The 23,826-nt window shown below is 44.9% G+C and overlaps 1 protein-coding gene across 1 annotated transcript in view; it reads left to right on the top strand.

The window, feature by feature from the left end:
- The first annotated feature begins 479 nt into the window (after positions 1-479).
- The window catches only part of PPP1R37 (protein phosphatase 1 regulatory subunit 37), a 47,177-nt gene continuing 23,830 nt past the window's right edge, over positions 480-23,826 (top strand). The window contains 1 exon segment of the mRNA XM_033158386.1: positions 480-2,275. Coding sequence (XP_033014277.1) covers positions 1,519-2,275 — 757 coding nt within the window. The 5' untranslated portion in view covers positions 480-1,518.

Raw genomic sequence — 23,826 nt, 5'->3', positions numbered from 1 at the left:
GAGCGTGAGGTGGGTGTTTTGCCAGAGGAGCCGCCGCTGCTGAGGGGGACGAAGGTACAGCCGCCACCGCCGCTGGGTAGCCGAGGGAGGGGAAAACCCCGCGCGGAGGCTCCTGTGGTCGCGGAGGCTGTTCCACCCGCACGCGTGGAAAGGGCCTCGGCGGATGCGCAGGCCGCTGGCGCACTCGCTGCTGGCGGCGGCGGCGAAAGACGACGACGACGAGGAGGCTTCTGTCGGGTCCGTCCCTGGCTGAAGCGGCGCGGAAGGGGGCCGCTCGCTCGGGACGGGCCTCTCTCTCGCGCGCGCGCGCACCTGCCCGGCCCTCCACCGTCCCTCCCTGCCGGTCCCGAGCGTGTGGCGCCTTTGCTCTCCCTCTTCAGCCCCGCGGGCACCCAAGAACCGGCTCCCTCTTCTCTTCTTCCCCCGTGCAGCCTCGCCGGGTGCGTATTTGCCTCGGCTCAGGCAGCCCTCCCCTCTTCCCCTTTCTGTCCGACCCTGCCGCCGCCACCACCACCACCAAAGCCCTGAGCCAGAGGATCAGCAAAGGCCCTCTTACCCCTCAGCAGCCGACGAAGAGCCTTTTTATGACTTTCCATTACTAATCACGGTTTATCTAGCTCACCCCCTAGCCCAGATATCTTGATAGGCATCGCCTTTCCTCCAAAAGGATAGCGTTTATTTATACCTTTTGCCACCCCCCACCCCCAGCACACACACACCAAAAAAGAGAGCGGGCACTTACCATGTTGCTTTTAAACGCTTGGCAGAGAGTCCCTACTTACCTGTGAGGCATTAATTGCTCTCTGGTTCTTACCACACACACCCAGGCACCCGTTTCTGTAAAAACGGGGCAGCTGCGAGGTTTATTTCCCTCCAGCTTGACACTAGTCCTTTTATCCCTCTTCTGCCAGCTATTCCTGTTTATGCTGCAGGTGTTTTTAGTCTACATGTACATAAGCCTCCCACACTACTCAAACGGGACTGTTTCCTGTTACGATAGCTCTTGCTTTCACAAGGAACGTGTGCATTTCCTTTCCTGGGCCTCTGGAACAGACGTTGGCCCCATTTTGTTTATTTTCTGTTGGACCTCTTTCTATTCTGCAGGTGTTAGTTCCAATCAGTCCGGCTTCTTCAACCAGTATACTAACACTCCATTGTTTACCCCTACTGGGTAAAAACATAACAGGCAAGGGAGCATTCCACATTTTCCAGACCAGCAAAATATTTCCGTGCCCTGCCAAATCTTCACAGGAATTGACCCAAGCCCAGTTAAAGTAGTGCCCTTTTTGTCTTGCTGCCATAGCAGTTGCTTTCCTCCAACCCTAAGTAAAGGGTCTATTTCTTGTTCCAAAAAGGCAGGGGTCCTCCCTGCATCCTCCTCCAGGTGATCCCATTCATCATTCATGGTCTCATTGCACCATTGCTGGGAGGAAAGGGCCTGGAGACCTTGGGAGCCTTTTCTTGCCAGGTGAGGGAAGGTGAAAAAGAGACAGGAGGTGACCCCTCAGTAATGACTCCATGAGAAGGGAAGAAGGAGAGCTCTCCCTGACAGAAGCCCATCACGCTTGCCTGGCCATGGAGTGTGTACAAGTCTCCCCCATGCAGCAGCAACAAGGGAAAGCTGCTGAGGGGGACCACCTCATGCTGTTGCTGCCACCTCCTGCTGTGCAGAAGGAAGAGGAGGGCCTGCTAAGGGCTTCTGATCCTTGGGCTGTCTCTCGAGTGGATGGCAGTCAAGGTGGGACAAAACTTCAAGAGGCTTTGGACTTTTCAGCACATCTTCAGAATACAGAAAACCTCACGCACAGCCCTCCCACGCTAGGGAGCCATCCTGGCAGAGAGATGGTGGGCAATTCTACTGCATGTTCTTCAAAGGAGGATTTGAAAGATACTGAGCACTGTGATCTGGCAGAGGAGCAGTTGCAGCCATCTGGGAAAGAGACTTTGAGCCATCCGCTACAGGAAGAGTCGCTGGCAAATAAGGTGGCCTGTAATAATAATCCTTTGGCCACAGCTGCCGGAGAATGCCTTACGGTTGCTGAAAAATTTTCTCAACAGAACAACTGTTTGCAGGAAAAATTGGACTCCTCTTCTCAGAACTGTTGTTTAGGCTTGGAAGCAACAAGTGGGGAGAGTCCAGAAGATGACCAAACAAGCCATGGTTCTCTGCCTGCTGATGATGGGAAACTGAAGCCTGGTGCAAAACGTGTCACATTTCCTTCCGATGAAGACATTGTGTCTGGGGCTGTGGAACCCAAAGATCCTTGGCGTCATGGTAAGCAAGTTCCAACTTCTGTAGATACCTTTTTCTCTTCTTACAGCTGGATTGGACTTGTCCAAGCCAGTCCCTTTATTCGCAGGATCGGCAATTGGTTTATAGTATGAGAACTGAATATTTCCTTTTATCTTTGTTAGTCACTTATCTACCAAAAGCTCTCAATGCGTCTTATGATCAAGGGTTACAAACACAAAGCTATGCAATCCAATTAAAAATAAGTGCATGCTATAAAAGTAGAAAGCCGATACAACAAGATGAACTAGGAAATAACAAAGCAATAGGCAGGAACAGGAACATATTTCAGTTGTCAAGACTAAGTTCTAGAACAGCTACCCCCAACCTGGTGCACTCAAGATATTTTGGGTTACAATTCCCATCATCCCCAGATGGTGCATGCTGCTAATGTTCCCATTTTATGGCTGCAGTACTGAACTGTGTCCAAGGTCACTCACTGAATTGGTGACTAAGCACAGAATTGAATCTGGGGCTCCTGGTTCATGTCTGATATTCTAAGCACAGAGTAGCCCTGCATAAATGACTTTTATCGGGTTGGTTCAGACAGAATGCCAAACTAATTTGCACTCCCCCCATTTTTTGAGTAGACTCTGAATAGAAATACAGAACCTTCTGCTTTTGATTAACCACAGCTTGCCATGTTGTCTAAATCTGGACAAACTGGTTCATCTAAACTATGGATAATGGAAACAAGCAAACCTTTCAAGCATAAAGCTGTCTTGTCACTAACAGTGGTTAAGATGAACCATGGTTTAGGGCTTGGACAATATAGTTAAAAGTGTGGTTGATCTAAAACAGAAGTTTATCATCTTTCTGTCTACTAGAGGAGACTAGGATAGAAAGAACAAAATCGAAAATTCTTTCTAGTAGCACCTTAGAGACCAACTGAGTTTGTTCCTGGTATGAGCTTTCGTGTGCATGCACACTTCTTCAGATACACTGAAACAGAAGTCACCAGATCCTTAAATATAGTGGGGGAGTGGGGAGGGGTATTACTCAGAAGGGTGGTGGGAATGGGTGATAGGCTGGTAACCAGAGCCTGCAATAAACCCAGATGCCAACTTTGCTGCCACATAAACCCGGATAACACCATTACTGGTCCCAACAACATCAAACACACCATCTCAGGACTATTTAATTGCTCATCTTCCAACATTGTGTATGCAATCAAATGCCAACAGTGCCCTTCAGCTCTCTATATTGGACAAACAGGCCAAACCCTACGCCAAAGGATAAATGGACATAAATCTGATATCAGGAACCACAAGACAGAGAAACCAGTAGGAGAACACTTCAATCTCCCAGGACATTCTATAAAAGATCTCAAAGTAGCTGTCTTAATACAAAGAAATTTCAGAAATAGACTGGAAAGAGAAGTGGCTGAATTGCAACTAATCACCAAACTTAAAACCATGGAGAAACCTGGTTTGAACAAAGACATTGGATTCTTATCTCATTATACATAACAAAGCCATCTTTAGCCATCTCACCCCTTGCCTTTCCCTGCAAGACTAATTGCAGCCGTTTAGAGTCGTCAACAGGTTTTCCACACTTATCAGCCTATCACCCATTCCCACCACCCTTCTGAGTAATACCCCTCCCCACTCCCCCACTATATTTAAGGATCTGGTGACTTCTGTTTCAGTGTATCTGAAGAAGTGTGCATGCACACGAAAGCTCATACCAGGAACAAACTCAGTTGGTCTCTAAGGCAGTGTTTTTCAACCACTGTTCCGCGGCACACTAGTGTGCCGCGAGATGTTGCCTGGTGTGCCGTGGGAAAAATTGAAAAATTATTTTATATATAGTCAATATAGGCACAGAGTTAATTTTTTTAACATTTTCTAATGGTGGTGTGCCTCGTGATTTTTTTCATGAAACAAGTGTGCCTTTGCCCAAAAAAGGTTGAAAAACACTGCTCTAAGGTGCTACTAGAAAGAATTTTCGATTTTGTTTTGACTATGGCAGACCAACACGGCTACCCACCTGTAACTAGGATAGAAAGAAGCATGTGACCCTGGGTGGGAGAAATTAGGCCAGGCATCCCCAACCTGCGGCCTTCCAGATGTTTTGGACTACAACTCCCATGATCCCTGGCTAACAGGACCAGTGGTCAGGGATGATGGGAATTGTAGTCCAAAACATCTGGAGGGCCGAAGGTTGGGGGTGCCTGAATTAGGCTTATTCTTATAGTGCTAAACTATTGTTTAGTATTGCATCCAAACACTGCCATAGTGTATGCATTGTGGAGTTTTGATGGCTCCATTGTCTAATTTAAAAACACAGTATCTAGGTTCGGTTATTTTTTTTAAAAAAAGCTAAATGGTGAAGTGTCATTATTATTGATAATTCATATCACTAGTTAGTATTATTGAGTATGCATTATCATTGAGCATTTTTTCAATAATGAAGAATACTGTAGTATTATGCACAAGACTGAAAAGCTTATGGATGCCTGGTTGATAATAATGTTACATTGGTGGTAAGAATTTTTCATTCCTGAGCATGTCCTATTACATGTGTATTTTTTCCTCTTTCAAGTTACACATTCCTTTTTTTTGAATTTAATTTTTATTGATTAATTTTGCTTGTTCAAGTTACACATTCCTTGGAATCTAAAAGCCTGATCCTAAGATTTCTTATGGATAGCACATCATGGGTACATTTGGATGGTGTATACCACAAGTGTATACACCATCCAAATGATGTTAGGGTTGTGTTGCAGGTATACATGCTGTGCAAGTGCGTTGAAAACATTTTTTTTGCACGTTTTGTATGTCATTTTAAGAGGTCTTTGCAAAGGATCTGTCTAACCTTGGATTAGTATGTTTGCATTGGGAGCTCTTGATCTCCCTCCAAAACACTTTCCTTCTTGTTGGTTTCTCCCCCCCCCACCCCCTCACCCCAGTTGTAAAAGCATCTGAGTTGCTCTAGTTTTTCCAAGATGGTATTGGAATTTTAAAAATTTACATATGATATTTTTTGACAATACCTGTGCTGATTTTCCAGAACTGAGAAATAGGGTCAGAGTCAACTTAATAGCTGTGCAAGCAGGAGTCAACACAGCAAGTCCCACTAGCACCAAGGGGCTTGCCTACCCCTGCACTCCCATAGTCTTTGAGGGGTTGTTGGGAGAATCCCCATAACAGCACATGGGGGTAGGGGAGGAGAGAGAAGAGTGTTTCATCCGGCAAAGAGAAATGCTTGCACTGACAGAACTATCCTAATAGTGTGATGTTTAATTCCACCCATTGAATTGGCACACTCAACAGCAATATAAAGTTGTCCCAACTTTTTCTTTACTTTCCCTGAAGCCTTTGTTTTGAGATAAGTGGATACTTAGAGATAAATGGAGGTTAAGAAAGTAAACTTGAATGCATTTACACTTGTTGAGCTCAAAGGAAAATATGTGTAAATACTTTTGTTAGGAACGCCAGGTGGATGTACAGATGTTAGGAGAAGGAGAATCACCCTGTGGTCATTTTTCTGTCCCCAAGTGCGTGGTTTGCCTTACCTACCATAGATTCATAGAACTACAGAGTTGGAAGGGACCGTGAGGTTCATACAGTCCAACCCCCCTGCAATACAGGAATCTCAACTAGATCCTACATAACAGATAGCCATCCAACCTCTGCTTAAGAAACTTCAAGGAAGGAGAGTTAATCACTACTCAAAATTTGCCAGGTTTCTGGCAAACTTTATACCTGGCTATTGGCAACTTTTTGAAGTTGAGGCTCCAGTACTTTGGCCACCTCATGAGAAGAGAAGACTCCCTGGAAAAGACCCTGATGTTGGGAAAGATGGAGGGCACAAGGAGAAGAGGATGACAGAGGAAGAGATGGTTGGACAGTGTTCTCAAAGCGACTGGCATGAGTTAGGCCAAACTGCGGGAGGCAGTGGAGGATAGGGGTGCCTGGCGTGCTCTGGTCCATGGGGTCACAAGGAGTCGGACACGACTGAACAACAACAATTGGCCACTTGCAACCAAGTAAAGGTGCCAGGGCACCAGTTTGGTGTCTGAGGTCTCCACCATGTGGAGGTGCATGCCTGGGGATCCTTGTATCTCGGCTGTTTACACACACTAATACCCTATCCTGTGGAATTCTATCTGATATATTTTATCTGCGTTATCAGAATGAATTTCAGGAACCAAAAAGTTGTTTTGGAAAATAGGACGTTTGAACCGTGTGGCCCCAAAATGATAACTAGGCATTCCATTTTGGTGAATGTAACTCTGCTTTTAGGAGCTGTTTGGTGCCTAGCTTATATATCTGAGTTTCTAACACTTCCCATGGGAGTCTGTTCTACTGTTGAACAGCTCTTATTGTCAGAAAGTTCTTCCTGATGTTTAGCCAGAATCTCCTTTCTTGTAACTTAAATCCATTAGTTTGGCTTCTAGCATCTGAGGCAGGAGAAAACAAGCTTGTTCCATCTTCCATGTGACAACCCTTTATATATTTGAAGATGGCTATCATATCTCCTCTGTCTCCTCTTTGCCACAAATTCACTTGATCAGGACACTAGATGCAGCCTAGAATAGCATTAGCTTTCTTTTGCTGCTGCATCACAATGTTGACTCACGTTCAGCTTGTGGTCTACTAAGACCCCTAGGGAGCAGTTTTGATGGGCTCACACCAGATGTGGATTTTTATAAATTAATTTGTGGTAAGTTAGAGGTAACGGGGGAGAAAGTGTATGTGACAGAACAGTTGTGGTCTCATAAATTATATTACTTTCAATGAACCCCTTAACATTTGGCCAGTAGGACAAGACTTGAAATGATAGTTTTTAGGCAATTTCCATAGTAAACATATTGCATACTGGAGAATGAACACACATTTGATTGCTGTATGCATAAAGCCAAACTACAGCTGCATCTTTATTTTACCTTCTCATTGCTCCCTTCATGTTCTCACTCCTCAATTACTTATTACCTCTTTCACACAAACCAGTACAGTTGTACCTCTGGTTATGATTGCTTCAGGTTGCGTTCGTCATGGGATACAAACACGCCGAACCCGGAAGTACCAGAACGTGTTACTTCCAGGTTCGGCAATTTGCGCAGACGCACAAAATGATGTCACGCACATGCGCGGAAGCACCGAATCGCGTCGCGCACGTGCACAGACGCGGCACTTCAGGTTGCGGACCTTTCAGGTTGCGAACGGGGCTCTGGAACGGATCCCGTTCGCAACCAGAAGTACCACTGTAATGGTTGGAATTTGGTTTCCAGCCTTGGTTTTAGGTGAAAAAACAATCTATAATTTACTGATTTATGTAACTGCAACGGTAACTGGTTTTCACCAGTACTTACTTTATGTAGAAAAACTTATAATCAGAACAGTGTACATAAAAGCAATCCTTAACTGACTGCAGAAGTTAACTAGCTGAAGCAGAGAAGATGAAAGGCAAGTGCAGAGGACAAGAGTCTTCATGGTGCCAAACCATAGTTTTGTGTTACAACTGAACTAAGCCATGGTCATGATTTTACATTATTGTCAAATGTGTGTTTTTGTTTTTTTTAGTAGGGGAAGGTGGGAGGCTGCAGACCATAATTGTATCAACAATGTTGTATTCTGTTAGAGTTGTCTGTATCTGTAAGACCAGATACAGGCTTTTGGCTGATTGATATCAAATGCCCTTTTAAAATGTGTTGGGATTATTGGATTGTTCTTGTTTTTGTTTTATTTATTTTATTATGTATTTTGTGTCTTTATATTGTGATTATTTTCTTGTGAACTGGCCTGAGACCTGCAGGTATAGGGCGGTATATGAATGTAATTAATGTAATAAGAATAATAAACATTTCAGTTGTGCATTGGGTTGAGGATGGCGAGTTTGTGGTGTGTTAAAAAACAACAACCCACTTACGGTATTTAGGCAGAAAACACAATAAACAGAAATGGCAAGATCTGCTTGATTCCCCCCCCCCCGCCCAATTGTTTCTGACTGTTTAGAGTGGCCATCTATTAGTTTTTGAACACATCTTTACAAGCATGTGGTTTTAAAACTATAATGAAGAGTGACACCTATCCATAAGGAAATGCTGCTTGTGTTGGTGGGACTTCATTGAGGCAATAGTTCCCTGTTCTGCTAGTAGACATGCCTGGTGGCTACAGATACAGTCACAACACAATTACATCCTGTATCACTCAGTGGAGCCAACCAGTGTCTGTGCCTACATATAAGAAACCCTGGGCTAGGCAATTTTCTGGTTTCATTGAAGTCAGTAGATCAAGTTTCCCTTGCAGCTCTTTTTGCTTTATTGCTTGTTTATTGGATTTCTTGCCCGCCCTTCACCATAAGGTCTCATGAGGTATGCAGGAGTTGCAATGTGTACACAGATCCTGCAGTAGCCATGGCCTTCCCAGTTGGTACAGCAGTTCGCTGCACTTATTCCTCTGCATGATCTGAGCCACCCCCACTAGAAGTGGAGCTGGAGAATACTCTGAGAATACTGTATGTGTATCAAGAAGCCCCCAGAGCTCTTAATCAGTGATTATGAGAGAGAGATTGTGTGTGTGTGTGTGTGTGTGTTGCACAATGCCCATATGTTGTGGGTCATGGTGCTTTGTTGCAGATGGCTGTGTGGCTTAATTAAAGTGGTTCTCATGTAAAAGCAGTGATTGATTCAAGCAGGGACAGTTGGAGCTGTTAATTTCACTTTCAATATCAAATGCCCCTTTAAATCGGATTATAGCAGCAATGCATGCATGTAACACTTGTGTTCGGTCTTTGCTCAGGTTAATGGCATTTCAGAGCCCCTTGCTATAAATTCCTGTTCAGTTCAGGAATTTGGGGCTTGCTCTCTGACGGATTCTGCACTGCTTTCTTGAAAACCAATGTATTTTATTTGCATGTGCCAGCACTTCTGTTGTTGGTAGTCAAACATTGTGTGCATAATCTGTTTTTTGTGGAAAACTTGCTCCCTCTCTTAATTGTATACCTGCTCCAGTTTCAGTCTGTTTTCACTGATGCTAGTTTTAACTTCTTATTTTGCAGTGTTTATATTTGGGCTGAAAGTAAAAAATGCAGGACTGAAAGGGGAAAAGGGAACCTCAAACGTGCACATAAGATAAATTTGCCAATACATTTGGTGTAATAATTCTTCAGGGGCAACTATAAAAACTAGAAACATAGAATCATAGAATTGTAGAGCTGGAAGGAACACCAAGGGTCATCTAGTCCAACCTGCTGCAATGATTTGAAGTCCTCAATTCAAATTTTGGCTCTGTCTCAAATTCACTGCATTTTCTTGGTGAAGTGTCCCTCAACATCAGCACCCCTCAACTACCATATGAAGATACTGTCTTGCCTTACAGGATTGCTGTAAGTATATCTTGGGTATTGTTCTGAAGTGCTTTGAACCCTGTGATGTACCATATGCATGCATTTGTCTTTTAGGACATGGAGAAACTTAACAGGATCTATGTCTTAGCTGCTTCTTCCTCTGACACACAGCAGTGGGAGAAGGGAGCAAAAGAAGTGTGTGGTGGTTCTAGGCTATATGTGGGTGGCCATCCCTGCCAAACCTAGCCTGCAAAGGCTGAGCTGAGACACCGAGTCACATGCATGCAAGGTGATTTGTGAAAAAGCAGCCTTCCTTTCATTATGCATTCTCACTGCTTCCTATTATAAGACAAACCTTCAGCTCACACTCCCACACCCTTCAGTTGCTTTCAACAAGAGAGGGGAGGTATCCTCTTGGCACATTATGCAAATGATATGTGACAAGAAGAAAGCAGTATGCTTTTCATGTGTTCGTCTCCACTCAGGGCGTATCCAGAAATCCATCAGTTGGTTTCACATTGGCACACAGGTCATACATCCTACCCATGCAATCTGTGTTGTGCCATGGGTTGGTTGCAACAACAGCATTGCCATCTAGGCACAAAGCTTCCCCTGCAGTGTGCTCCTCTCACTGTGTCAGTTGCACATGCAGGGGTCAAAGCAGTGGTTTTTTTTATTTGGGAATGAGACTACTAGGTGGCTGCCACTGAAGGGTGGTTGGTTGGTTTGTATTCTGTCCAAATAGTAGCTGATAACATATTTTCTTTGAAAAGTATCGTTCCCGGGTTTCTTGGCTGATTTCTTTATCCACACATCTCCATAAACGCTGTACTTTCTTCTGTTCCTTCTCATTGCGCCTGTGGTATGCGTTGCCTACGCTGTTTTGGGTCCTGTTTTCCTTGACACCTGTCAGGTCCTGTTATCCAGATAATCATTGCCCATCCGTAAGGGCACAGCTGCTTGTCTGAGCCAAGGAAATGTCTGGTTGTTTTTTGTTTTTGTTTTCTGCACCACATTTAACTAGAAAGGATGTTAAAGCTGAAAGCCAGCTTACTGCATGAGCTTTAAGAGAGCTCAGAATTTTTCTTAATATTGTACTCTCCCCGATGTCAGCTGCTGGATTAATACTGAACTTTGCTACTGCTAGTATGTAATGCTTACACAGCACCCACATTGCCCTCAGATAGTCCCCTCTAGCACTGTGGACATTAGTTGGCTGAACACAGGACTGCAGGGTTTCAGACTCACCATCCCATAGTCAACTAGCTAAGGAAGCATTATGGTCTTCTAGGTGTATGACAGCCCCCACCCGACAACCAGGAGGCTTAATGAGCCCCTTGTGGACTACAGTACATCTGTGCTTGGCTAGGTGGGTCAGAAGCTGTGCAGGTCAGGTCTGGTCACAGGCACTGTCTACCAGCAGTGCTTGTTGCACAACAGCGGTTGAGCGCAGGCCCAAATCGGGGTCTTTTTGCAGCTGCGATCAGAGCAGGAAGTGAGTCCCATTTGTTGGTGCAACAGTGCTTGTATACCCGGGGCCTTCAGACTTATCAGATGCACAGTCCTGTTTTTAATTCCAGCCTGCAATGTAGGATTTGCTTTTTCTTGGCTGTAAGGTAGATGTTAGCATTTCTCATCCTCTTTCTGGGTGACCGGCTGCAAAGGAAGACAGGGCTCCTGTCTTATCAGAGCATAAGAATCGCTCTGCCAGATTCAATGAAGTGCCCATCTTGTTCAGCATTTTGTTTCCCAGAGTGGCTACTCCATTCATACGCTTCAGGAAATCCCATAGCCCATAAAGGCAGCAGACCATTCCAGGGACTGTGATTTCTGTCTCTAAACCTAGAGGCTGCATTTAGCTATTGTGGCAAATAGCCACAGAAACACTTCCATACATTTGCCTAATCTCTTTTTAAAGCCCTCTAAGCACACAGCTACTGCACTGTCCGGTGGCAGCAAATTCCATTAATCATGCAAAAAGAGAGAATATCACTCTAATAGTTTCACCCAGCATGGCAAGCTGCACCTACCAAAATTCTGTCTTCTACCAGCAATTCAAGGGTACATAAGGCTTGTCCTTGTTTGCATCTGATTGCCTCTGTGTCTCCCAAAAAAACCAAAAGAAATAGAAATAGAAATACTTTATTGTCACTGTACCACATGTTTACAGTGAGATTAAACGAGCCCCCCTCTCCCCCACAATCTCTCAGTCCTCATTACACTCTATGTGCTGTCGTAAAAGCAAACCCCAACACAAACGAAGAAGCAAGCTATCGCAAAACAGAATGATGGTGTCAGCTGCTGTGAAGTGTCTTGGGTCAGGGCATGATCCACTTGTGCATCCTTATCATCCCACTTAATTTTCTCCACCTGTAGCTAAAGATATAAAGGCTGGGGTGTGTGTGTGTGGAGTTCATTCCCTGCCCTGCCCTTTGTCACATCTATTTGTGAGGTTTGACTGGATTCCGGGTCCGCCTTTGGTTCAAACCGGCAAACGGGCTTCTGTTAGTACTGCTGCTATTAACATTTATACAGTGCTTAATCAAAAAAACAACAACAGCTCACTACCCCCAAAAAATGAAGAGCTTTGCATAGATATAAAAAAGACAGACCCTCCCTGCAAGGGCACAGTCTAATAACGAAGTATTTGTACCATTTACCCAAGCCTGTTTATTCAAGGCAGTTTAATCCAGTTACAAAGGATGACTTTTTGTTCCATACCACAAATCCATCATTCAGTAGCAGGAATACAAAAGACGGCAATCTGGAGGTGCAAACAACATTATAACAACTTTGGTCTGGAAGTCAGTATTTGCTGATGTCAAATGCATGCATGGCTTATGTAGACAAACATAATTTCTTCCCCTGCTCCCCCACCTCCACAGAACTGTCATATTACTACTGGTGAGGTTGCAACCCAACAGTTGGAAAAAAGCAGTGCTCTAGATGTTTTGGACAGTGACTCTCATCAGCCATAGGCACCATGGCTGATGGGAGTTGTAGTCCACAACATCCAGAGGGCACTTAGGTTGGGTAAGGCTGCACTCCACATCAGCTGGTAAGGAGGCCCAGATCTCTGACTGTTGCAAAGCATCTCTTTGCCTTGGGCAGCGTTTTGCTCTGAGCATGACCCTCCAGCTCCTCCTTGCCTGCCCAGCAGTCTGACTGCAGCAAGAGAGTTGGCTTGTCTGCCACAGTCATCTCTGGCTCTGGCCTGCTGTGGAAGCTGCTAGCCATTGATCAGCAGTGGCCATCCCTCACCTATGAAATCATTCGATTGTAGAGCAAATGACTGGGTTATTGGTGGTTGCTTCCCATTCACAGTTAGCTTGCGTAGTTTTCGTGGCCTTTACACATGGGAATTGAGGATGGTGACCTTTTCTCAGTGTACTTTGGCACTTTGACTGGTCTAACTGGTTAGAAAGCATTTAAATTGCTTCTGGCAGGGTGACGTAATATAATGGTGTATGGGCTGCATGGAGCCTCTGGGTGTCGTGAGCCCTACAATCCCGACTAGCTTGGGGCTGGGGTGGCAGTTGATTTTAGGTGAGAAACAAGAGGAGTAGAGCGGGAGTGATTCCATAGGTGGGCAGCTGCCCAGGAAGGAGTATGGGCCCATCTGCCCCTTTAATTTTAGACGCTGAGGAAGAGGAGACAGTCCTGCAGGTGCCCTGCCCATAGAGCAGTGACATTCCCTAGCAATGGGAGGAGGAGCCAGAGGAGCTTTCCCCCCTTTGTGCTCCACGTTGACAGTGGACCCATGTCCCTCCGAGAAGTGTATGCCTCCAACCTTGTAAGGAGAGAAAGTCTTGCAAATGAGTGTAGCCATTCCGCCTTTAAAAGCTCTTGGGATGGCATGACTAGTTGTTGAGACATCTTCATAGCTTTCATTCAGTCTTGGACCCCTCTTGGGCGCTTCAGCTGTTCCTTAGATTGTGGGTCTTCAACTGACTTCAACTGATCCAGGGTGGGTCACAATAGCTGTACTACCACCATGCAAATGTATGGCAATAGATTAAGTGGGCCCCCAAATGCATGTTTGGGTTGAAGGTGGTTTCTGGGTCTGAAAAAGTTGAAGGCTACTGCCGATGAACTATGTTTGCACCATGACTTGTACCATTGCAAGTTTTAAGAAAATAATAATAATAATTTATTACTTATGCCCCGCCCATCTGGCTAGGTTTCCCCAGCCACTCTGGGTGGCTTCCAACAAAATATTAAAATACAATAGTCTGCCAAACATTAAAAGCTTCCCTAAACAGGCTGCCTTCAGATGTCTTCTAAACTTCAGATAGTTGTTTATTCCTTTGACATCTGATGGGAGGGCGTTCCACAGGGCGGGAGCCACTACCGAGAAGGCCCTCTGCCTGGTTCCCTGTAACCTCACTTCTCTTAGTGAGGGAACCACCAGAAGGCCCTTGGAGCTGGACCTCAGCATCTGGGCAGAATGATGGGGGTGGAGACGCTCCTTCAGGTATACTGGGCCGAGGCCGTTTAGGGCCTTAAAGGTCAGCACTAACACTTTGAATTGGGCTCGGAAACGTACTGGGAGCCAATTTAGGTCTTTCAAGCATACTTTTTTTACTCACACCTAAGAGCTTCTGCTGAAATATTGTGGGCAAGAGCCTGGATACCAAGTCACATTTGTATGGTCAGTGGGAATTGCAGATCTGTTCATTTAAAACAAAGTTTTTAGTGTCTGCAGAAGTGTGGCAGAGAGCACAATGCCCTAGTAAAACTGCTGCCTCCGGTTGGTACTTCTTAGCTCAAGGACATTCCCCACTCCCTGTTTTGGCCCCTACATTTTCTTCCCCCATCTTTGTCTCTCTTACCCTCCCACAGTCCTTGAAAGCACCCACCCATGCAAGTGGGTAGTGTGACCCACATTAAAGCATTATAACCACCTTGTATGTTCCGATCCTTTGGCTGAGTACCACAGATTTGGGAGTACTGTATTTTCAGCTCATTGGAGAACTGGAGCCTACCACAGGCACTGTTGCTGGACAAGGGATGGGCCTGGGAGCTTGGCAAGGAGTGATATGGACTACAGGGGTGGTGATAGGAGGTGGGTGGAACTAGGCCAAGCCTGCTCAGCCTGTGACACAAGAAGCCAAAAGTAGCCCCATGTGGGAATTTCCCAGGAGCTTGGCAAAGCCCTCTCCATTATTTGCAGCCTTAGGGAAGTGGGATGTTTACTTGGTTGGTTGTGTTATAAATTGTGTAGGCTCTACCTAAGGCAAGCATGATTCTCTCCCTTCACACACACACCCCGCCGCCACTTTCCTCACCATAGGAACCAAAATTAGGCTGAAACATTTGCTAGCAAGAAGCTGGCTCTAGTTGTAAGTTAACAAGGACTGTTTTTGAACTTTTGCATTGGGTTATTGGAAAAAAACCAACCCTCCCCACCCTTCCCTTTCCCAGTTATTATCTTGGAACTGCTTTTGCTTGGTGGCTGTGTGTTGCCTGTTCTGGTGCATATAATGATGTGGTTTTGTTCACTGTGTTGGCGCAAGTTGAAGCGTTGCCTTTCCAGAGGCCTTTTGCCTTTAAAACCTCAGCTGAGTCATGTCTGGTCATGACGATTAATGTTTTTCCTAGGAAGCCTTGTGTAAGCAAGCAGCTCCCAACTTGCTCGACTCGGAGGACCTGTGGAGTCTGTGGACTTGCAGAACAAACTTTGAAGCTTATGTACAGCCCCAGTTGAACCTCCTGGTTGACAGTGTTATATGTTGTGACCGTCAAATCTAGATCAGAATAAAGTTGCTTTTAAAAGTTGTGTGTGTGTGTGTGTTTTTTAAGCTGTTTATAGCTTGTTGTGTTTCAGAGGCTTGACATGTTAGGGCTGCAATTTTAATTGGTTAGATCCGGATTTCCCAAGCTAGCAGGACCAAGTTGCCAGGGATGATGGGCATTGCAGTCCAAAAACAACTGGAGACCCAAGTTTGGGAAATCAATCAGGCTTTTAAGTGACAAAAATGTGCAAATTAAAACTCAGAGAGACATTTAAGAAACAAGTACAGTACTCATAAGAAACTGCAGGTGGTAAGCACCATCTTAGGAGAGACACTGACTTTTACCTCCCATGCAGAAGGAAATGTCTCTTCTAGGATGATGCATCATCTAAACACAAATAAAGTATGATTTTGCTTCCCAAAACACTGGTTTTACTTGTATGTAAATATAATCAATCAGTCAATCCACTAAGATTTATTTAATTGGGTAGCAGTCCTAAATTATTTGTTATGTTATTATCCCACCCTTCCTCCAAGTAGCTAAGCATGACAGATGAACTGTCACAACCTTATGAAAATAGGCTGGGCTGAGAGGGAAATGGTTTGCCTGAGCATCAGGCACCGAAGTGCCCAACTCTGGCAGCACAGCCCAGCCATAGCTGGCAAGCAGGGCTTGCCTTCTGGACTCAGGTTTCATTCCAGGTTTGTGCAGAAACAGCATATTAAAAAAAAAAAATCTGAATCGGGTCACTGGCTCATTTTGTCTAGTCAGTTTTTATGGAAGGTGGATCTGTCAACAGCTTTGAACCACGAAAAGTAAATGGCATCTCTGTATTGTCAGAAACAGCCTACCCTTGGTTGTGAGATGCTAGGAGCAGAATGGATGGGGCTGTTGCTGTTTTGCCCTGCTGTAAGTTTTCTGAGAAGTACTCTGCTGTGGAAACAAAACACTGGGCTAGTCAGACCTTTTGGCCTGACCAACAGGCCCTCTCCCATTTGAGTCATCTACACCATGGTGGTACCCTCAAGATGTGGTTGGACCACAACTTCCCTCATTCCTGACAGATGATGGGAGATGACAGTCCCAACTGTAGGGCACCATGTTGGCTGTTGGCTATACCTCGTCTATTCTGACTGACAGCAGCTCTGCTACCTATGGGGTTATTTTTTAAATGGTAATGGCTGGGGTCTCTGGTTTCACTGAAGCCAGTTCTTACTTGGCAACTGTTCCTTGGTCTGCACAAGGTCTCTTTCTGCCAAAATCAGCTGAGACGTGATGCAAGGTCTATTTTTGCGCCCCTTCTGGCAAGCCATTTGAGTCTAAATCCCACTTAATATTGAGGATGGAGCTGTATGTTACAAGAAACACTGGGTTGCCACAGATAAGGGCAGCTCCACACCCAAGTTTTCCCAGTTCCCCTCTAATGTGTAGGAAAACATAGCCAGAATCCTGAAATTATTGGGTTCTGTGTTCCCCTACCAGCGCCGGCCACTGATGTGGACGTTCAGCCTGCTGAGACCAGGGCATGGGATAAATCTTACTACATATTACAGAGTGGCAGAACTTCGCACAACGATGCTGTTTTTGGCAAGAGCCCAATGCATCTCATAATTTGACCTCCCATGCTTAGGCTGCCTCTCGTGTGCAAAGTTTGGGCTAGAGCCTGCTCACTCAACTCCTTGCCATCAGCATGGGGTGCTGCTTCTCCTTTCCTAGGCTAGTTGCTTCTTTTCTCTCTCCCCCCCTCTTTCTCTCTGCCACCCCCCTCCCCAAGCTTCTGGGTCAGAACCGAGAGGCCTGTCCAATTTACAGTGCTTCTATTTGCTGGCACAGTTTTGTTTGCTTGTGAGAAAGACAAATCTTGGCAAGGTTGCCAAAGCAAGAGCCTGGGAAAGGGTTAACGTCTGGGTCGTGACTCTTGGCTGAAGTCCCAGATGGAAAATGAGTTGGCTTTGTGCAGGAACAAACAATATTTTTGCCTGAGAGCTGGGAGCTGAAATGTCAAAAGCTGAGCCTGTGGACTCTGGGGCTAGAAAGGTCCCTAGATCAAGAGCCGCTGCAGGAACTGGCAATGTTTGGTTTTACTTGCATCCTTGCTCTCTGTTGCCTGGCACTTCTTAATAATTATGATGTCATTAGTTTTCATGGGGAGAGCCGCCTAATGAAGTAGCGTCCTACAGGCTCTGCTGTAGTCTGTCCTTCATTCATTTCTGTGCATGCTGTTTCTGCTAAAAGCTTGCCTGCCTTAAATTGTACTTTACATTTCTCACACCCTGGGAGTCTAAATCTGTGTTGAAGGAGTGAGATATAAATTATGTAAATAAATTAGCATGGTAAAAAATGGATCATGTTGGGCCTGCTGGTGTTACTTATTTATATTTCTTTACATTTCTATCTTCCATGTCTTTATTGTGGGATTCAAGGCAATGTGCCTTCACGTAGAACTAAGACCAGCATGTTCCAAATAGCTGTCACAAGTGTGGGGAACCTTTGACCCTCCAAATATTGCTGATCTACAACTCTTAGAAGAGCAGCAGTTTCACATTTGAGTTACTTAAGGATTCTTGGGTGAATGCTATCTGGACTCATCAGTTTTTTCAGTTTTTATTTTGTCTACAAGGTCTGGAATGTTCTTGTCAACACTATTTCCATTAGTTCTTCAGGCTCTCCACGTTCGGAAGTTGTTCAGGCCCGGGGATCTACATCATATATTGCACTGTGAGGACAGATGCAAACAATTCACTCAATTTATCTGCAATCTCCTTATCCTCCATTGGCACACCTAAGGCACTATTGCCTTGTCATCCTACAATCACCTGCCTAGCTGGTCTCCTGTTAGTAATGTATTTAAATAACCGTTTGTTGTTGACCTTTATGTTTCAGCAACATGCTCCTCAAATTGTTTTTAAGCATCTCTTATTGTCCACTTACATATCCTTTGCGTTCCATTTTGGTCTCATTGGGACAAGGCTTCCGTTTTCTAAGGAAGCCTTCTTACCTCAGCCGCCTTGCAGAATATTTTCTGGAGAAGAAAAGGCTAAGGAGTAAACCCTACACAGATCTAGAGCGGAGCCCCTAAGATGGTTGGTTGGCGCCTTGTACGCCTCCTTCCAGAAACTCATGCAGCCCAGATGGCACCAAATGTATTGCTATGCTTTCCTTTGGACCACTTCAGTGAGGCCGAGAGGGGGTCTTGTCATGTGGGCAGCCTAGGGCCTCCATACACATAACCCAGGATTATGCCCCGGGGAGGTCACTTTGGTGTTGCCAACACAGCAGTTTGACTTCACCTCCGGAAGCACACTCCAGTCTCTCTCTCTCTCGAGACAGTTGGATGCCAACAGCAGCAGCTCTCATCATCTCTCGCCTTTGGCCATATGCTCGCTAGGGCGGTTGGCAGTTGTAGTTCTGCAAGGTCTGGAGGGCCAAAGGTTCCCCACTCCTGATCTATCACCTTTTCGTACCCGCACACTTTTGTCTTCTAGAAGCACATCTCCACTTTTTTGTTCCCAGGGAATTCTTGCCAAACTCTGCTCTTTTCAAGTTGGGTAATCATGGAGGTGCTTAGTAGCAGTGTCTCTTTGTTTAGACTGGCAAGGCACTGAGCTCAAAGAGCACCATTTGATCTACTCTGGCCAGTGCTTGCTATGGGGCTTTTGGGGGGGGGGATCTTGCTGGCCATTTCCTTCCCTTGGCTGGAGCTGCATGGTGATGACGCACAAGCCGAACCCCTGCCTACCGTCCCATGTTAGGACCAACTGAGCTCAAGTCCAGATGGTCTGTTTCTTCAGTCTAAGCAACATACAGACGCAACTGCAGTTGAGAGTTAAGGGGACCCAACACAACGCTGGCTCTTTGAAGAATCCGTTTTTGAACTCCTCCATTGAAATGGGTTTCAGCCATCTGCTGTAGCTGCACCAATACCCCGGTGGCAGCTGGAAGCTGTTTTCTCTTAGCAAATTGAGTGGCTAATGGTTTTGGGTACCGGGCTGGCAGCATATAGATGACAAAGGCAGGCAGCCAGTGAGAGAGCTGCTGAGTATATCCAGCAAGAGGGGAAGGACATACTGCCCTAGGACTCCCCATCGGAGAACTGCAAAGAAAGCAGCCAAGGAAGCCTGTTTGTGCCAGGAAGCCAGAGCAGCTACATACGGTAGCACCCCCTGACCTCTTTGGTGCTCTGGCCCCTTTGTGGAGAATTCCACCTTGCCACCCTCACTCCCACCTGGACATTGATGCTGTAGCCAGCTGTTATTTGTGTATTCCTGTAACTAAATGGATCCTTCCATCAGATGACACTGAGGAAGTCCCCCAGGCCCTACCTACCCCAATCTGTTCAGAGTATGACTTGTCATGTTTCTTTGCCCTCCTTGGAATTGTGGTCACAGCCTCCCAGAGAATTTCCCTTTTACCCTCCTTCCTCCTCCTCCTCCCTCTCCCTGACCCTGCTTTTCGTGTGTTTCAGATCCTAACAACCTCTTCTGGTGTTTTTCTTTTTCTTTTTTTTGTAAACACATTTAGCAGTAGGGCCTGCCAAAAATTACCCTGTTCAGACATAAAAGGAAATACTGTGAGGTTTAAGTTCTCTGGGGAGGGTTTTTTTTTTTTTGAGGGGGTGGGAGGCAGAATCCTGCGTTTGCTCTGGACTTCAGTGCAAGCTTTGTATTGCTGAGCTGATCTGGGCTGGCTGCCAAGTACAGCCAGCTACAGTAAGCGGATCTGTCCTCTTCCGCCCCCCCCCCCCCCCGCCCTGCAACCCTCCTGCAAAACACTACTTCAATTGGGGGAATAAGCCTGGTCTGTCACAGGACTCCTTCTTTCACAGAGAGATGTCCTCAGTTGTTAGCTTTGCCCCGAGCTTAAAAAGATCAAAAGATGAGTCGGGCACTTGTGATACTTTCTGGGAATAAATAAATAGGGGTTGCTGTTTTTTGTTTTTTGTTTTTTTTAAATCCTGCTTGAACGTATATTAGTTGGCTTTCTAAATTGGTGTCGCATTTGTAGTGGAGATGGTTATAAGGCTTACCTGCAGCATTTTTACTTTACGTGTTTGCACTTGTAGTGAACCAAGACTGCAAGTTTTAATCTGTCAACTGAAACTTTATTGCAAATTTTAATAGGTGAAACCTAGTATAATTTTGAAGCTATTTTGGTTATGGTGTGTTACTGTAAAAATGAATGAAAAAGAAGAAATTGAAATTTGCCTCTCCCCCCCCCCCCCCCGTTGTGAGCTTGTGATTATTCTGAGAGTGTGTGCCTAAATCATATAAAGGTAAGGGTAAAGGGACCCCTGACTGTTAGGTGTAGTCGTGGACAACTGGGGTTGCAGCGCTCATTTTGCTTTACTGGCCGAGGGAGCTGGTGTACAGCTTCTGGGTCATGTGGCCAGCATGACTAAGCCGCTTCTGGCAAACCAGAGCAGCGCACGGAAACGCCGTTTACCTTCCTGCCGGAGCGATACCTATTTATCTACTTGCACTTTGACGTGCTTTCGAACTGCTAGGTGGGCAGGAGCAGGGACCGAGTAACGGGAGCTCACCCCGTCGTGTGGATTCAAACCGCCAACCTTCTGATCGGCAAGCCCTAGGCTCAGTGGTTTAGACCACAGCGCCACCCGCGTCCCTAAGCTAAATCATATAATTCCTCCATTAAAAGCAAAACACTGTATTGAAGATATGATGTTGAGGTGCATTTCATTTCATTTCAGTTATGAAGCAGATTATTTAATCAGTGAAGTCTGCAGTTGTGTGTATGCTTACTTGTGAGAAAGCCCCGTTGAATTGAGTGGGACTTATTCAGGACTCTCTGGTTGCATTTATTCAGCTGATGTTTTGAATAGGCACAGTGGAGTGGGAGACAAAATCCTTTTTCTTCACCCCCCCCCCCAATTGCTGAGCTTCTTTCTCTCTGGTTCCTTAACTATGTTACCTGTGAACAGGTTTCATCTCCGTGTGAAGCATCTGACAAGGGAAGGAGTGAAAGTGAACTTCTGAGGTGCAAGAGGGAGGAACTCTGCCAAAGTCTCTTTGCTGTTCATGCTTAGGGTGTGTCGAAGAACCGAGCCAGGAGAAAATGGGTGCTTTGGGATTAGGACCTGAGCTTCTATCCATATCACAGAAATGATATCAGGTGATGAAGTGGGACTTCCAGGAGTTGGTAGAGGCACCTCTTTGCTTAAACACCTTGCAGAAGTAATTCTGTGCAGTTCAAAGTAAATTATCCAGCTTCAGTAAAAAATAAAAAAATAAAAAAATAGGCACGTGAGTTTAAGGGTGTGTGTGTGCCTAAAAAAGGGAAAGTTCTGGCAAAGCTTCATGTAGGCAAAGAGAAGGTTAAACACCCCTTTGCCCGACTCTGCCCATTTAAGGCCAAGTGAGTCACTAGTTGGAGACTCTGCTGCTCAGCCTTCAGCCCTTGCTCAGTTTTAATCTGTGGCCCCTGTTAAAAGTAGAGTAGCCTTTATGAGGGTATCAGGGTATGTGCTTGTTTTCCCAGTGTGCACCTGGTTATCCAGACCTCCAGAACTAAACATTGGAATTGACTTTGCTAATGCTGCCTGCAATTTTGGCTTCAAAGCCGGACTTGTGTATATGTGTGTATGGTCAGTTTATGAGAAAATAAAAGGCGTAGATGCACGTTATGAAATAAAAGGTCCCAGTGGAGAAGAAATAATAATGGTGCTACATATTCAGGGTGTGCTCGCTTGCAGGGCAGCCTGATTTTCTCTTCCTTTTTTACATCCTCAGTTCTCTAGTTGTAAAATGGGTCCAGGCAGCTTATTTCACAGGGTCGCTGTGCCACTTTGTGAGTAAAGAAGGACACTCAGTGTGCTTAAGAGGCTGAAAGGACCTCTCTGGTATTAAAAATACAGAGTAAATGCAGTCCCAGCCTCAACACTAGCCGGAATGACGCAGTTGCCTCCAGGGGGTTGGTTTTGAGAACCTAAAGGGCAACAGGTTTTAAATTACTTAATTTAGTATTATGATTGCTATACTTGTAGGCAGCTGCAGGTTGTTGTTTTTTTTTTAAAGTGTCTTAATGTTCCATTCTGTAAAATGAGAATAAACTCTGATTTGGGAGATGGAACGTAAAGGAAACAAATGGCTTTGGCGGTGCATTGTGAGGGAAGGAGAGAGTTGTCACCATTTGAATTTTCCACTTCAGGCACAAAAATGTCTTGAGCGAACACTGAGTGTGAATAATATTTAGTGATTTGCTGTTCATACGCAATTTTTGAGCTTAATTTTTAAAACCGGAAATTTCCTAATACATATTTTGTACTGTGTATAACGCCCTGTGTGCGAATTATTGGCAAGAAAACGCCTTCTCCTTACAGTAAACAAAGGGCTGGAAATGGGGAGACTCCCAGGATTAAAATTTATCTAAGTTTAGACCAAGCAACTCTGTTTTATACAAGATAACCACCACCCATAGACTTCCTTGATTTAACAGAGCTATAAGAGCAACGTACAGATATAATGTATAAATTATATATACGTAAATTAAATCCAACGGCATAAAAGTGTCTTTACCACAAGTGTTTACTTTGTATCGTTTTAATTTTGTTTAAAATGTATTTGCTTTTTTTGTTCTTTACTGTTTTTAATAATCTTCAGTGTACATTGCCTTGAGAAGGCGATTAATACATCAGTAATAATATGGAGCAGCTTTCCTCTGGCACACTGAAAGTCCATGTGGAATTTCTTGGGCAGGACTATTCAAAAACAAGAAATCATCTTTTGTGCTAAGGAAGTATTAGGAAAATCAGCAACAACCGTGCAGATTTATTTCATAAATTGAACACTCTTGCTCTTATTTTTAGTCCAAAGTTTTAAGTTAATTTTAGTCTACTTTAGATTTATACCCCACTTTTCTATAAAAGCCAAGAGCCAAAACTACTCATAACAGTGGAAGAGAACCGGGCTTGTATACTGCAGTTCAAAAGAGAAGCTGTACCTGCTACAATTCCTTGGTCAACATGATTGTCACCTGCCCTTCTTTGACTCTGGCCATCCTATCTCAGCTTCTCTGCACTAGCTGGAAAGGTCTGCCGTGCACCCTCTCTTCCATCGTTCTGGAAAACCCTGGCTGATACCTACATTCAGCTGAATGCCATGCGAACCCCAAACTGATAATGTTTTTCTGCTAATGGGCTGCTCTGCCAGTGACTGAATTTTGCAGGAAAGCCTCTCTTAGCTGGAATGCCTGCCAGTTGAGGTGCATTTGTCCTTCAGCAAATTAGTAGCTGGAGTTTATTAGTAGCTTAAAGGTTTGCTGATTAGGGGTGGGAGACAACTTGCAAGGGAAGTGCAAGTTGGTAAAGGAGCTTCCAATAAGGCATGGTATTCCACATTTCTTGGCTCATTGATCCTTATTTTCAGAAGGCAATAATCACTTTTATTAACCCACTCTCCACTGATCCTCAGAGAGCATTGTCATATTCTACACTGCCACCATCAGAACTCAAAGAAATTTTAGACTAAATTAACAGGCTGGAAAGTGCATTG

This window comes from Lacerta agilis, chromosome 8 (genome assembly GCF_009819535.1).
Source record: "Lacerta agilis isolate rLacAgi1 chromosome 8, rLacAgi1.pri, whole genome shotgun sequence".
In the NCBI taxonomy this organism is placed as follows: Eukaryota; Metazoa; Chordata; class Lepidosauria; order Squamata; family Lacertidae; genus Lacerta; species Lacerta agilis.
This window is presented reverse-complemented; position numbering and strand designations above follow the sequence as displayed.